This window comes from Sylvia atricapilla, chromosome 5 (assembly GCF_009819655.1).
Source record: "Sylvia atricapilla isolate bSylAtr1 chromosome 5, bSylAtr1.pri, whole genome shotgun sequence".
Lineage (NCBI taxonomy): Eukaryota > Metazoa > Chordata > Aves > Passeriformes > Sylviidae > Sylvia > Sylvia atricapilla.
In genome coordinates, this window is record NC_089144.1 from 44,914,194 (window position 1) to 44,926,456 (window position 12,263).

Consider the following 12,263-nt stretch of genomic DNA (forward strand, 5'->3'; position numbering starts at 1 on the left):
CCTTAAATTATTTTGGACTTTTTGAAAAAAATAGCAGAAAACAACAATTCTGGGTGAAACTCCTATTTGAAAAAAAATACTGGAAAGGATCTGAAAGAATCCAATAAAACAATGGAAAACAAAGTGGGAAGAAGTACTGTCTTCTCATCTTTGAAAGAATAAAAATAGGAAGAGAACACATTTTCTGCTAATCGACTTCTTAGTTGAAAAAATAGGCTGTCAAAATCCGCCTTCTAAATCATTCAATAATGTGGAACAGGAACTTTTTGCTATTGGGAACTATTTAGACAAATAAAGTCCAACTTCTCAAGTCTAACACTTATATGAAACACTAGACTATTATGCCTTATGCTTTGAATAAAATATTCTGTTGGTAATCTACTGAATTTTATTAACAGGTATTTTTTTAACTGTAGAGAAAAAATCAAATAAATGTTTTAAAATAAATTCTGTGGAAGTGTCAGTATTTCTGTGGCATGGAGAGCTCCAAGCAACAATCCTGGGGAACAAAATGAGAGTTACTCTCTTTTCAGTATTCTTGGTAGTAACTGCAATTTGATCATACTTAGGGGATTTATTACAAGATTTGTACTTTATTCATGCTTCATCAACACACAAGAAATTACCCAGTTACAGAGGCTGGGTGCACAATTAGGGTATGTTTGGCTTACCTGCACCTTGTTTCATCAGGAAAGCAAGTATCCCCCAGAAGGGCCACAGCTTTGCCAAGAGCTTGTGCACACCTTTGGCCCTGGCACAGGTAAGCAGCTTCCATTCTAAAGAAAAATTCCAAATTGGGGAAAATAGTGATAGGTGATAAACTACAGCAAAAGACCTGACACACATCCACGATGATAAACAAGAACTATTTGATTTGTCTGACTAAAACTGGTCTCATCAGACAGGCACTTTACCCATCTGCAAATACCTACCAAAGAAGTGAAGAACTGTCAAGGTTTCTGTTTAAAGGGGAGGTGGTCCTTTCAAACAGGACTACAGGGTTAATTTTAACAGAACAACCCTCTGCATTAAAAGGCTGTGTGATCTTGTGCCTACAGGAAACATCTTCAGAAGCCATCATAACACCCAAATGTATTTAGAAAAGGCACAGTAAGTACAGGTAGTCTTTTATGTAAGGGCATAGCTACTCCCTTCTGATCGTCACACTGTCTGCATATCCTGTAGGATAAACAAACACAAGCCTCAGATTTAGGCATAACCCTCCAAAGTCATCAGAAAACGATGACTTTTAAAATCCATTTTAGCCCCAAACTGTAACTGTTCTTACCAACTAATATGAGACTGCTCTGCACAGATGGAGTACATACCTGTTTCTTGAGGGCAAAGAGACTGACAGCACAAGTGAGAAGCAGTATGAATTTATTTAAATGAAAAAAGCAGAATGAACCTCAAGTAAGGACTCTGGAGCAGTCAGCATCATGGCCTGCCTTGGGTTGGTATTTGAAGAAAGCATCCTAGAAGATAGGATTCTAGGATATGCTGGAGTTCTTTTGTGGGATTTCCATCAGTTCAGATTCACTCTGCAAGAAGCGCAAATGCATAAATGTAAACGTAATTATTCCTAACATGGCTTCAGGCCAGCTACCTCCTCCTGCAAATCAAATAACAAGACAGCAAAGAAAGGGAAAAACAGTCTGAAAACACAAGCTCAGGGTGTGAAAGAGGAGGGGCAGGTGACAGTGCAGATGGTACCACGCAAGGCCTGGAGGGAGATGCTCTACAGGAGCATGTTGGAAAAGAGACAGGGAAAAGCATTTTCCCTGGTTTGCAGTCCACAGCAATGGCAATTCCATCAACAGAAAAGATCCCACTGCAACAAATGAAGGAATTTCATAGCTCTCTGGGGAAAAATGTATTTCAAGGCAGGGCATCTGAGCCAAGTAAGACTCAAATTTCATTACGAGGACCATGAAAGTGATGTGCTCAGGCAAGCCTGCTTCTTGAGCGAGCTTGAAGGATGCAGCCAGCACAATAAATAAAGGAGTTATTTATCACAGCAGCATGTGTGTATGTGTGCATTCAGTTTAACTTTGCTCAAAAGTTACAGAACTTAAATGACTCCAGGGATTTTAGAAAGCATGCGAAAATATTTGGAAATTGTTCATGTTTTCCACTGACATCAATTTTACTCAGTTAGTTAGAGGCACTGCTCAGTGAAAGTCACATACAAGAGATTTAAAAAAACAATCTAGAATATCTGAACTCTTAATCCCAGTTCTGAAAACAGGTTCCCACTATGGCTGAGAACGGGACTATTGATTTTTGTGCAACTGAACTCCACAGATGGAAGAAGGTGAATGGTAGAAATTCCACAGCTTGAACATTCCAAAATGTACCTGCTTGGCTTTTATACTTTTCACAATCATCCCACCTGTACAGTCAGAGCTTACCTACAATGTTCCATCTGCTACATACTTTGTTTATGTTTCATAATTGCACTTGTTACCTTGTCAGTTTCCTAAATTCGTATGACACGGATGCTGGTGACATACCACATATGTACACAAAGGCCAAATGAGAGCTTTAAATCTTTAGCAGCCCAATCTCCGATAAAATAGCCGAACCCCCCCAAAACTGCATAAAGTAAGCATTCAAGTTCCTTCCCCAAATTAATGCGTTTCATAGAGGTGCTACATGTGTTTTAAAGCCAAAGTTTCTGATGGTAAATAAGGCACTGAAATGTGCTAACAAGGTGCATGAATTACTTCAACTCTGCTCGTCAGTAACCAGACAAAACGATCATGTCACAGACAAGGTGAGTTCTGCATTCTCTTCAGTGTCATCATGTGCTGTAGCTCTGTGTATCGATCATTTGTTTGGATTTCCTTTGAAGTCTGACCTTAATTCCGAGTATTTCCTGGGTTTATATTTAGCCTGCAGGTATTTACAACATACCTTTCATATATTTTGTCCTCAATAATGGAATGTATTCTTAACTGTAATTCCGTTTTAACATTACAGAACAGAAACAAGGTACCTTTATTACATTGAAAAACTCATGCACAAACAACAAGCAAGCAGGCCAAAGAACGCTACCTTGCAGTTTTTCAAATGATTTGCGAATACAAAGTATGTTGATTCTTCAATAATTGTTTATTTTAACTTTTATTCCCAATTCAGGGATACACTCTGGCTACTTAATGCTGTGGTAAAGCAGCACAAAAATAACACAGCCATGTTGAGATGCACGTTCCACTAGAGCACTGCTGAGCTGTTGGTTTGCCCCTTGTATCTCCCACCCTGTCCTGTCAAACCCCCTCCACCCACCCTGTCTACCCTCCAACCTTCACCTGCACATGAATGCAACCACATCACCAGCACCTGCCTCTGTCCTGGCTTCCAGCCCACCTGACTCTGACACACATCCACACCCACATCTTGCCAGCCCTACCCTAGGCTAGGTGGGACACAGCAAGTATCTTCTAAAAATAACTATGTAAAATCAGCCATGACAAGCAGGCCATTTCTCATTAACTGATCACTCATCATCAAACAAAGGTGGTCACACCGAACACTGAAAGTCATCCATTTTTAGCGATTCTCTGCTTGGTTTTTGACACACTTGAGGTCTTCTCCCAAAAAAGGCCAACACTCCTACAGTTCTTGGGGACACTGAAACCAAGTCTGTAGTACCTGACACTGCCAGATAGGAGACATAGCACAGAATTCCATGGAAAGAATGTCAGAGATGCCCAGCAACTTCAGACTTGCTGATTACTGTCCCAAACATGCAACTGCTACAGAACCATCTCTGCTGATGCAGGAATTCCATGAACAGACAACTTTAAAAAGCCCCAAACTGGCTTGACAACAGATGCCAAGTTTCTTAAATATGTTCTTTAAAACTACCTCCTAAATAAGAACACAGATTCACTTGTAGATCTTTAGAAAAAAATTCTTTATAAACAGACTGCTTTGATTTGATGGAAGATCTTGTCACTTAGAACAAAAAAAGCTGGATTCCTACTGAAAATGCAGCATCCTTTTGTTAGCTGCGGCTGATCCCTTTTTACGTTTATTAATGCACTTCATTTTACCAGGTAAACCTTTAAGTCCTTTACTCATTAGTGTCACATTATTACTCGTTCTTTTATGACGTATAAAGTATTACTATTCTAGAAATGCTAAACCCCACATTTATCCACAGTGAACATTTAGTCTATCTTCCCTACTTCTGTAAAAAAAGATGTTTTTCTGACACTTCTTTCTTCAACACTGTCACATCTACAATGTATTTCCTACAAAGTCCATCAGTATATAAAATCTAGATCAGATCCATAGCAACTATAAAAATATATATAACAACTATTTCAGGACAAGGTTTTTCATCAGTGCCAACTGTGCCTCTGCCACACCCTTAGCGCTCACACTGGGACCAGGGGAGCCCTATGCCTGTCCAAGCCTCACGTTACACTCCCAGGCTGTGTGACACGCAGGGCTGCCTCACCAGCAGTGAGACTGGACCAAGCTACTGAGAAGGTCCTGAGCAGCCTCAGCCACGGAGGAGCCACGTCACTGCCACTGCCACTATCTGTACTGAATGAACTAAAGGAGCTGCCAAAGGTGACCCTGGGGGCTCCCACAACACACGGACCTCACTAAGTGCTGCCAACAACGCCCCAAGAATCGCAAGTTCACTTAGTCTGTATTTTTAACAACACAGGGCTTTTGTTATTATAAATTTCAAAACAAAACCAAAGAATTCCACGTAATATTTATACTTTCAAAAGTACAATATTAATACAGGTCGGTCAGTTAGAAATAACAGCAGTTTGTTAGGTCTACAAGATTTAACGTAAAACCGGTTTACAAATGCTGAAAAGCAGTAGTGGTCCAACAGTCACCGTTACACATGAATTTCTCTCTTCCAGAAAATAAAATAAAAAAAAAAATCCCAATTCAAATTTACTAGTATCAATGAAATATTAATAAAACACTCCCAAACATGCCACAATCACTATTCACAAATAAAGTTAAAATGAAATATACAAAAATTCACTTAATACTGTTAAATAACAATAAACTACAAGATTTCCTGAACAGAAATGGTAGGACCCCTGAACGTTTTACAGTGAATGTCAGGAAAAATTAAGTTACCTATGACTATTTTCATGATATACCAGCCAAAGATTTACATGACCATTTCAAAATATACCAATAAAGATTTACAGTCTCTTTAGGATGCACTAAACAAATAGGTTCATAAAGGTGAACACAAATGCTTAAAAATACTGCAACCATCACCAAGGGTGTACTTATGATACTCACTGAGATGCATAAGCATAGTAGTAATATGTTTACTATCTCTGGAAAACAGGTAACATCTAAGATCTGAAAAACTCTCTAAGTTCCCATTGTAAAAGCTCTGTAGCATAGTGAGTTCTTCTCAAGTACAAACTTGCTTCTTTCCAGTTGATTTCAAGTGAATAATGCACAAATGGGAGAGCAACAATGTGGGAAAAGTGTGACATTATTCCCATGTTTGTGTAATTAGTTGTTCTGCTCCTCTGTAATGAAAAGTAAGCCAGGGTCCAACATATATGAATTGTCTTTTTACTATTTGTACTTCTAAGTTAAAAACAAGGTAAAAAAGTTATTGTTTCTGCAGGCCCCATATGCACAACAATGTGCAAATATGTTATGCTGGAGTAAGCCTGACAAAATGTCCAGCCTCCATGCTCTAATTTATCAATAACTAACATAGGATCTGAGAGCAAATCAAAGTTACTTTTCACTTGTTTGAATCAACCTTCACACCATGAGCTTTTCAAAAACATAATATGCATTATAATTTTTCAACTATTTCAACACATACTTCCAATGTTAAATAAGGAATTAAGTGCCAAGAACTTAGAGCATTAAAGATGGCTCACCTATAGCCAAGCAAAGCTATGTTTACATTCCAGGAAACACTGCAGTTTAAGAAATACAAAAAACCCCCGCAGCAGTAGAACATTTTATCAAGAGAAACAGATGCATTCACATATTATAAAGCCATTGCAACTTCTTCAGGCATGGAACTGTTGTGTTAACTATACAGACAGTAGTTATTTAGCAGCAATGATTCCGCAATAAATAATGCACTGTGTTTCTCAGTCCTGCACAAAAATTGCAGCTACAGTTACATCAACAGCTGTAACCTACTGGCTCTAGTGGCAGAGGAGACCTTAAAACCAACTGTACAAAAAATTGTCACACTGTGACAACAAATATAAAAACATAATTTGCAGGTTGGAAATAAAAAGACTCCACTGTTAAGAGGACAGTGTAGACAAACTGCGATTCCAAGTCCACCAACAGAAAGCACTGCCTTCAGATCCGAGTCCTTGATCAACAGGATAGGCTTGGGCTTGATTCTGCACTGCCCCCTTTAGAAAAGCATGCTCTGCCTTCTGTTCTTCCCATGTCCTGCAACACAACACGGACCATGGTAAGAAACCGAAGCATTTGCACCATGGAGTATAAAGTTATTATCCTGATCTTCATCCTGCTTCAAGGCAACACCCCTTGTGCTTCAATCAGCATCGACATCTTTCTTTTAACTGCACTCACTGTTTTTCACTTTGCCACCACTCACCCCCATACAGCACTGGTTTGAAACCCCAAAATGTTCTCACCTTCACAGTCCCTGCCCATCCCTAGTAAAACTCACATCTTTCTGTGCATTTAGCTTGTATGTCTCTACAGGAATCTCACTAAATCATTCTGGACTTTTTTTTCAGTATATTCACACAAATATATTTAACAAGGCATTTTTCAATTCCGAATGCTGTAAGCAGACATGAGAAAATATAAAGCTTTCCATACCGGTCTCTGGGTAAGTGGAATTTCGAAAGCCAGGGTCTTTTTGCAACTGAATCTCTTTTAGACTGAATATTGAAACATCTGGAATGTAACAAGAAAATTAATTAATATACAAATTTAAAACCACGTTTTACTGACCAAAAATATATTCTTAATTATATAGTTTGAATTAAAAAATGTCTCCAATTCACAAATATTTAAGCCACTAGATATTACACTTTTAAAATACATTAGAGCTTTTCTTTACACAACGTACTTAGCTTTAATGCACTATCTTAACAATATTCTGCTACAACTCCTCTTACTTTCAGGCAGAGTGTGTATTCTTGTTCCAAGACTTCTGAAGTATGCATGTTTCATGGCCTCCTCTGCTGAAATTCTCTTCTTTGATTCATACTATTAATATAAAAGCAAACAACTGTGTTGGTTTCCATTAAAAAAATCTCTTTGCATCAAGTGATTTCATGAAAGAGAGAAAGAGCTCTATTTGTTCAACATTTCCCATAATTCACTAGGACAATTTTTTTTTTCATTACTTTCATTTCACATATGACTATCTGATGTTTTATCAAAATCAGTACTGCCAACACATAACAAGATTGCTAAGATACTAAAAATAACTCCTGCAAATGGATGCAGGTCAAAACTACACCTCATCTTTATTTGTAGATGGTACAATGATTAGTTATCTCCTGCTTGACATCTGTGCAATTCTAGGCAAGGATGCAGATGTTTAAGAAGCTGTACACAAGTATGTTACAATGCTGCATCTATTCAAAGATGCAGAAGTTGGCCTTCTATCTTGCTTCCAGCTCATTTTTAATACAGATTCAAAGATTAAATCTATGTACCACTTCAGCTTTTGAATACAGTTGCAACATCAAGGAGTAATATTACACCTTAATAACGCCTTCTCTAGTACTAAACTCAGTTTATCATTAAAGAAATTTAGCATTTGTATTTAAAAGTTCTGGTTTAATACCATATTTCACAAGTGATTTAATTTCTTCAGGGCTCACATAGAATAATTCTATTTTTACAAAAGGCAGTAAGAGAAGAAATCAGTTCTGGAGAAAAAAAAACAAGCATCGGGGTTTTAATTCTCACACTACACTGGCTTCTTCTCACACCTGTCATCCACTATAGACACAGCTACACATTCCACTTTGAGACAGAACAAAATAGTTTGGCTTCTAATACATTTTGTACGCAATATTTAAAAACTCGAAACTTCCAATTTTATAAAGTAAAGCCACAAAACACATCTTACTTGAAGAAACTTTGCTATTAATTCAATTCCTTCTGTGTCCAGCCTAAAAATAAAAATATTTTTAAAAATTAAAACAATTACTGAATTGTATTTACAAAAGTAAAAATGCGGAGGAACTGAGTTAATTAAATGATATCAAACCTGAAAATTAGATCTAAACCATGGAAATGCTTTCACCTAAACAACATTTATTCATGTTAATGTCAATACATGAGTCCTAATATCTCAGAATAAGACTATTTGGAAAACACTAGGGATACATAAATCCTCAGTTCTGATTGTCATTTACTAGGCTGACCTGATCATTTATTTGAATCTTTTAAATTATTTCTTTTAAGCTTAATACTACTCATTTACTAGACGGATACAATGTTAGATCATCTTCAAGGTACACAAATGCCTTTGTTATTAATTTTATTCATTATATATGATTTATTTATGATATTTACATATGATTACAAGAAACCACTCAAGGAAATTTGGCCATTTTAACAAAAGGCCTGGGTCTAGTATATAACCAGGAGAGAATCTGTGTTCTTTAGGAAATGCTGTGTGAATTCTCCTACTATGGAGACATTATTAATTGGAGTTTATTGTTCCACAGGTCATTAAGGAGCTGTGGTACCTAGACTGATATACGAGGAAGTAATCACATAGTACCAGGTTCTGCTTTGCATTATCATCTGCCCACAATAACACAATTGATGAATAGTTTCCTACCATTCAGTGGCAGACTGTACTCGGAAATGCATTCCCACTTAGGAATATGCAAAGCTACGGGGATGAATATTTTCCATTAATAAAACACAAAGTACCTTGGTGCATGGTTGATGAGAGGTTGTGGTTTATACTTAGGAAAGTTGTAGTTTCTAAATTCATCACTGGAAGAAATGCCTGGCCATGTTTCTTGACATGGAGTTCCTGCATTTAGAAGCAGTAATAAATTCAACTTATAAAATGTAAACAAACAACTTTGACATATAAAAGCATTTAATCATGTAATTTAAAGGGGAAAGGGAAAAATCATTCAATATGTCTATGTTGTGCAAACTCAGCTGTACAGTCAGCTGTTTCATTTTTCATGATCTTGACTACACGGCAATATATAATTGTTCTGAAATAAAGATCAACAGTTCTCACATGAATATGGTGCGTTAACATTAACATTATTAAAAGTATCCATTTACCAAGAAGTCTGAAAATTAAGTGCAGTTCATCTTCAACAGTCGAACCAGGAAAAAGGGGCCTTCCCGATGCCATTTCAAAAAATATGCATCCGACGCCCCTTTATAAAGACAGAGAAAAAGATAAAGCAGAAATAATTCCGTCATTTCAGCTTGTAAAGACTTCTGGGATTTCTCTTCAATTAAAACAAATTATTGGTTGTCAGCCACACATTACTATTAAAATATTCAGAAAAGTGTGTAGCAACAGAAGAGCTGTCAAAGACTAAACAAAACTTGGGTCATAGCTATATTATATCCTCTTCCTTCGGATGTCGAGTTAAGCAAATTTATTAAATTCATGGTAAAATACCACATTGCTCTGTCATTAGGAGAAGAAGGCTTGGTTTTTTCCTCATACTGTGGGCCTAGTGTTTGCTTACTCCGAGCAACAAAAAAGTACTACTCTGCATTTTCAGAGAGGAATAACAGCATCTTCCCAGTGTACCAATCATTTCCCAAAAAATCTAACTCAGCTGTAGCCTACAAAAATTGAAAGGCTGAATATTTGAATGCTACTATTTAACAGCAAAGTTGACATTTTTTCAACTTGACTAAGAACAAAAAATTTGTATTAGACAAAGTTATACAAACCACATGTCAATCTGAGTTGAATACTCTGAAGACCCAAGGAGAACATCAGGTGGTCTGTACCATAATGTGACAACTTCATTGGAATAAGTCTTTGTAGGAACAGACTTCGCTCTTGCCAATCCTTGATAAAAAGGGAAAGGAAGAGTCATGTACAGCTTGCTGAAATCCTTTTTGTGTGAAACTGACACACTATTTTTAGGACCTTATTATACTTGCTAAATACCATCTCTTAGTGTTATTTAAGGCCCTAATAAAGAGATTTCTATTGCCTTGTAGTATTTATGGCAATCTCACAGTCAGCATTTTTAAGCACAGAAGAAAGGTAAACAGATCAAAGCCTGGACTAATCCAGTAAATTTCATTAAATCAGTATAGCATTAGATTGATATGACACCTCCCTGCTGCAAAAACCTTCTGCATTGTTTCTGGAAAATTACATTGCAGAAGGCAACAGTTAACTAAACAGTGGAAACCATTTAGACCAAAGCAGTGTTGGATCAGCAGGGGTTTTCCATCCTAATACTGTCAAATTGTCAGCAATATCTTCAATGAAATTCAGGTATATATGGTTAGATGCAATCTTTTGAGCAACTTTCATTCACACAGAAAGGGTAAAATCAGAGGCAGAGAGCACAACTTTTAAAGGATCTTCCAGACCCAGAAGGTACCAGGAAAATGTTCCTGTTACACAAAGTAACAGGAAAATGTGGATGCCCCACTCTACTGTAAATCCCAAGGAATTTGGTGTATCAGTGACAGTGCAACACCTGACAATTTAGCACATGAAGAAACCCTTCCTCACTCCTGTCATTACCATGCTTTAGAGTGTTAGGATGACTAAGTATCAATTTCACAGGAAGCTGTAAGATAACTTCCAAGTGGAGTGACAGCATTACCTATAGAGATATTACACTGATAACTATACCCTGTAAAAGGCTGACTTTCATTTTCTATTTGAGAACACCCAAATACAGACCCAATGTACTAATTTCTCCTTTTAAGGAAAAATTATTTTCCTTTGCTGAGAGAAAAAAAATATTTGTTACAGAGTAATTTCAGGCCATACCAAAGTCTGCAAGCTTCAGTTCTCCTTTCTCATTAATCAGTAGATTTTGCGGCTTCAAATCTCGATGTAACACCTTTCTCCTATGACAATAGGCCAAACCACGGAGAATCTGATACAAAAATAGCTACAAAAGAGAACATTTACATAAATTAGACAAGGAATGGTAATCTACAGATTGCATGACTAGTTGGGCACTGGAGAGTTAAGTACTGTAAGAAGGACAAAATTACTTTTCTAAAAAATGAGTTACTCTCCTTATGAGCAAATTCTGGACATCATCATTATTGTTCAAAGATTTAAAATTACACTAATGCACTGCTTTAACACCATACTTTACAACAAAGACTTTAAGAGCAACATGTTCTGTTTAACTGAAGAGAAACACAGGGCTGTTTATTTTTAAGGTAAGCATTTACCACTGGTCTTCCCCACTTATGTTTTTGAAGGTAACTGTCTCTGACTATATACTCAAGTTCCCTTCTGCCACAGAGTCCCTTCTGGAAATGCAGCTCAGCAGTGTTTCTATTCAACTGTCTACATAAAAGAATGTCTTGGCATGGAAAAATACATGTAGATTCACAAGCTAAGGAAGATGGAGAAATGGGCAAATGACGATTATTAAAGCAGCCCAACTGCCTCTGGTATTTACATTCATCCCCTCACCTTGACACACACAGGTTTATTTTAATCCTTTAGAATAGCAAACCAAGCAAACAAATTCAGTCATGCATATCAATGCTGCACATATATAGATATAAAAGTAGTATGGGGCAAAAAAAGGTTCGACTGCCCACTGCTAGACAAGTTTAATGCATCACTGCGTTAAGAACTAATACTCTGCAGTTTCTGTACATATAAAGGCTTTGCCCTCGAACATGGGACATTTGGGTAGCCATTGCTGGCATTTCCCACACAGTAGTACTCAGTCAGCATAGGTAATCAAATGTTCAACAAAAAAATATAAAGCATAACAGAAAGCAGTGTGACAAATTCATCATGTAACAGGAGGAAAATTCATCATGTGACCTCCGAGGAAAAACACTAGAATGACAGAACAAGAGGACGCAGTCTTAAGCTGCACCAAGGGAAATACAGGTTGGATATTAGGAGAAAATTTTTTGTGGAAAGCGTGATAAAGTACTGGAATGGTCTGCCTGGGGAGGTGGTGAAGTTGCCATCCCTGGATCTGTTTAAAAGAAGACTGGATGTGGCACATGGTGTCATGTTTAGTTGAGGTGTTAGGGATGGGCTGGACTCAATGATCTTGAAGTCTCTTCCAATCTAG

General features: G+C 37.2%; 1 protein-coding gene across 14 annotated transcripts in view; it reads right to left on the reverse strand.

The window, feature by feature from the left end:
* Positions 1 to 1,363: 1,363 nt before the first annotated feature.
* The window catches only part of CDK17 (cyclin dependent kinase 17), a 93,823-nt gene continuing 82,923 nt past the window's right edge, over positions 1,364 to 12,263 (reverse strand). For 12 of the 14 annotated variants that reach the window (XM_066319311.1, XM_066319316.1, XM_066319321.1 and 9 more), the window contains 8 exons: positions 10,979 to 11,102; positions 9,913 to 10,033; positions 9,283 to 9,380; positions 8,911 to 9,016; positions 8,096 to 8,138; positions 7,131 to 7,221; positions 6,829 to 6,906; positions 3,096 to 6,429 (listed from right to left, as the gene is read on the reverse strand). In XM_066319311.1, the coding sequence (XP_066175408.1) occupies positions 6,392 to 6,429; positions 6,829 to 6,906; positions 7,131 to 7,221; positions 8,096 to 8,138; positions 8,911 to 9,016; positions 9,283 to 9,380; positions 9,913 to 10,033; positions 10,979 to 11,102 (699 nt within the window). In that variant the 3' untranslated portion in view covers positions 3,096 to 6,391. Of the gene's footprint in view, positions 1,542 to 3,095; positions 6,430 to 6,822; positions 6,907 to 7,130; positions 7,222 to 8,095; positions 8,139 to 8,910; positions 9,017 to 9,282; positions 9,381 to 9,912; positions 10,034 to 10,978; positions 11,103 to 12,263 lie in introns of those variants that run through there. The other 2 variants (XM_066319319.1, XR_010743634.1) reach the window with 2 other exon arrangements.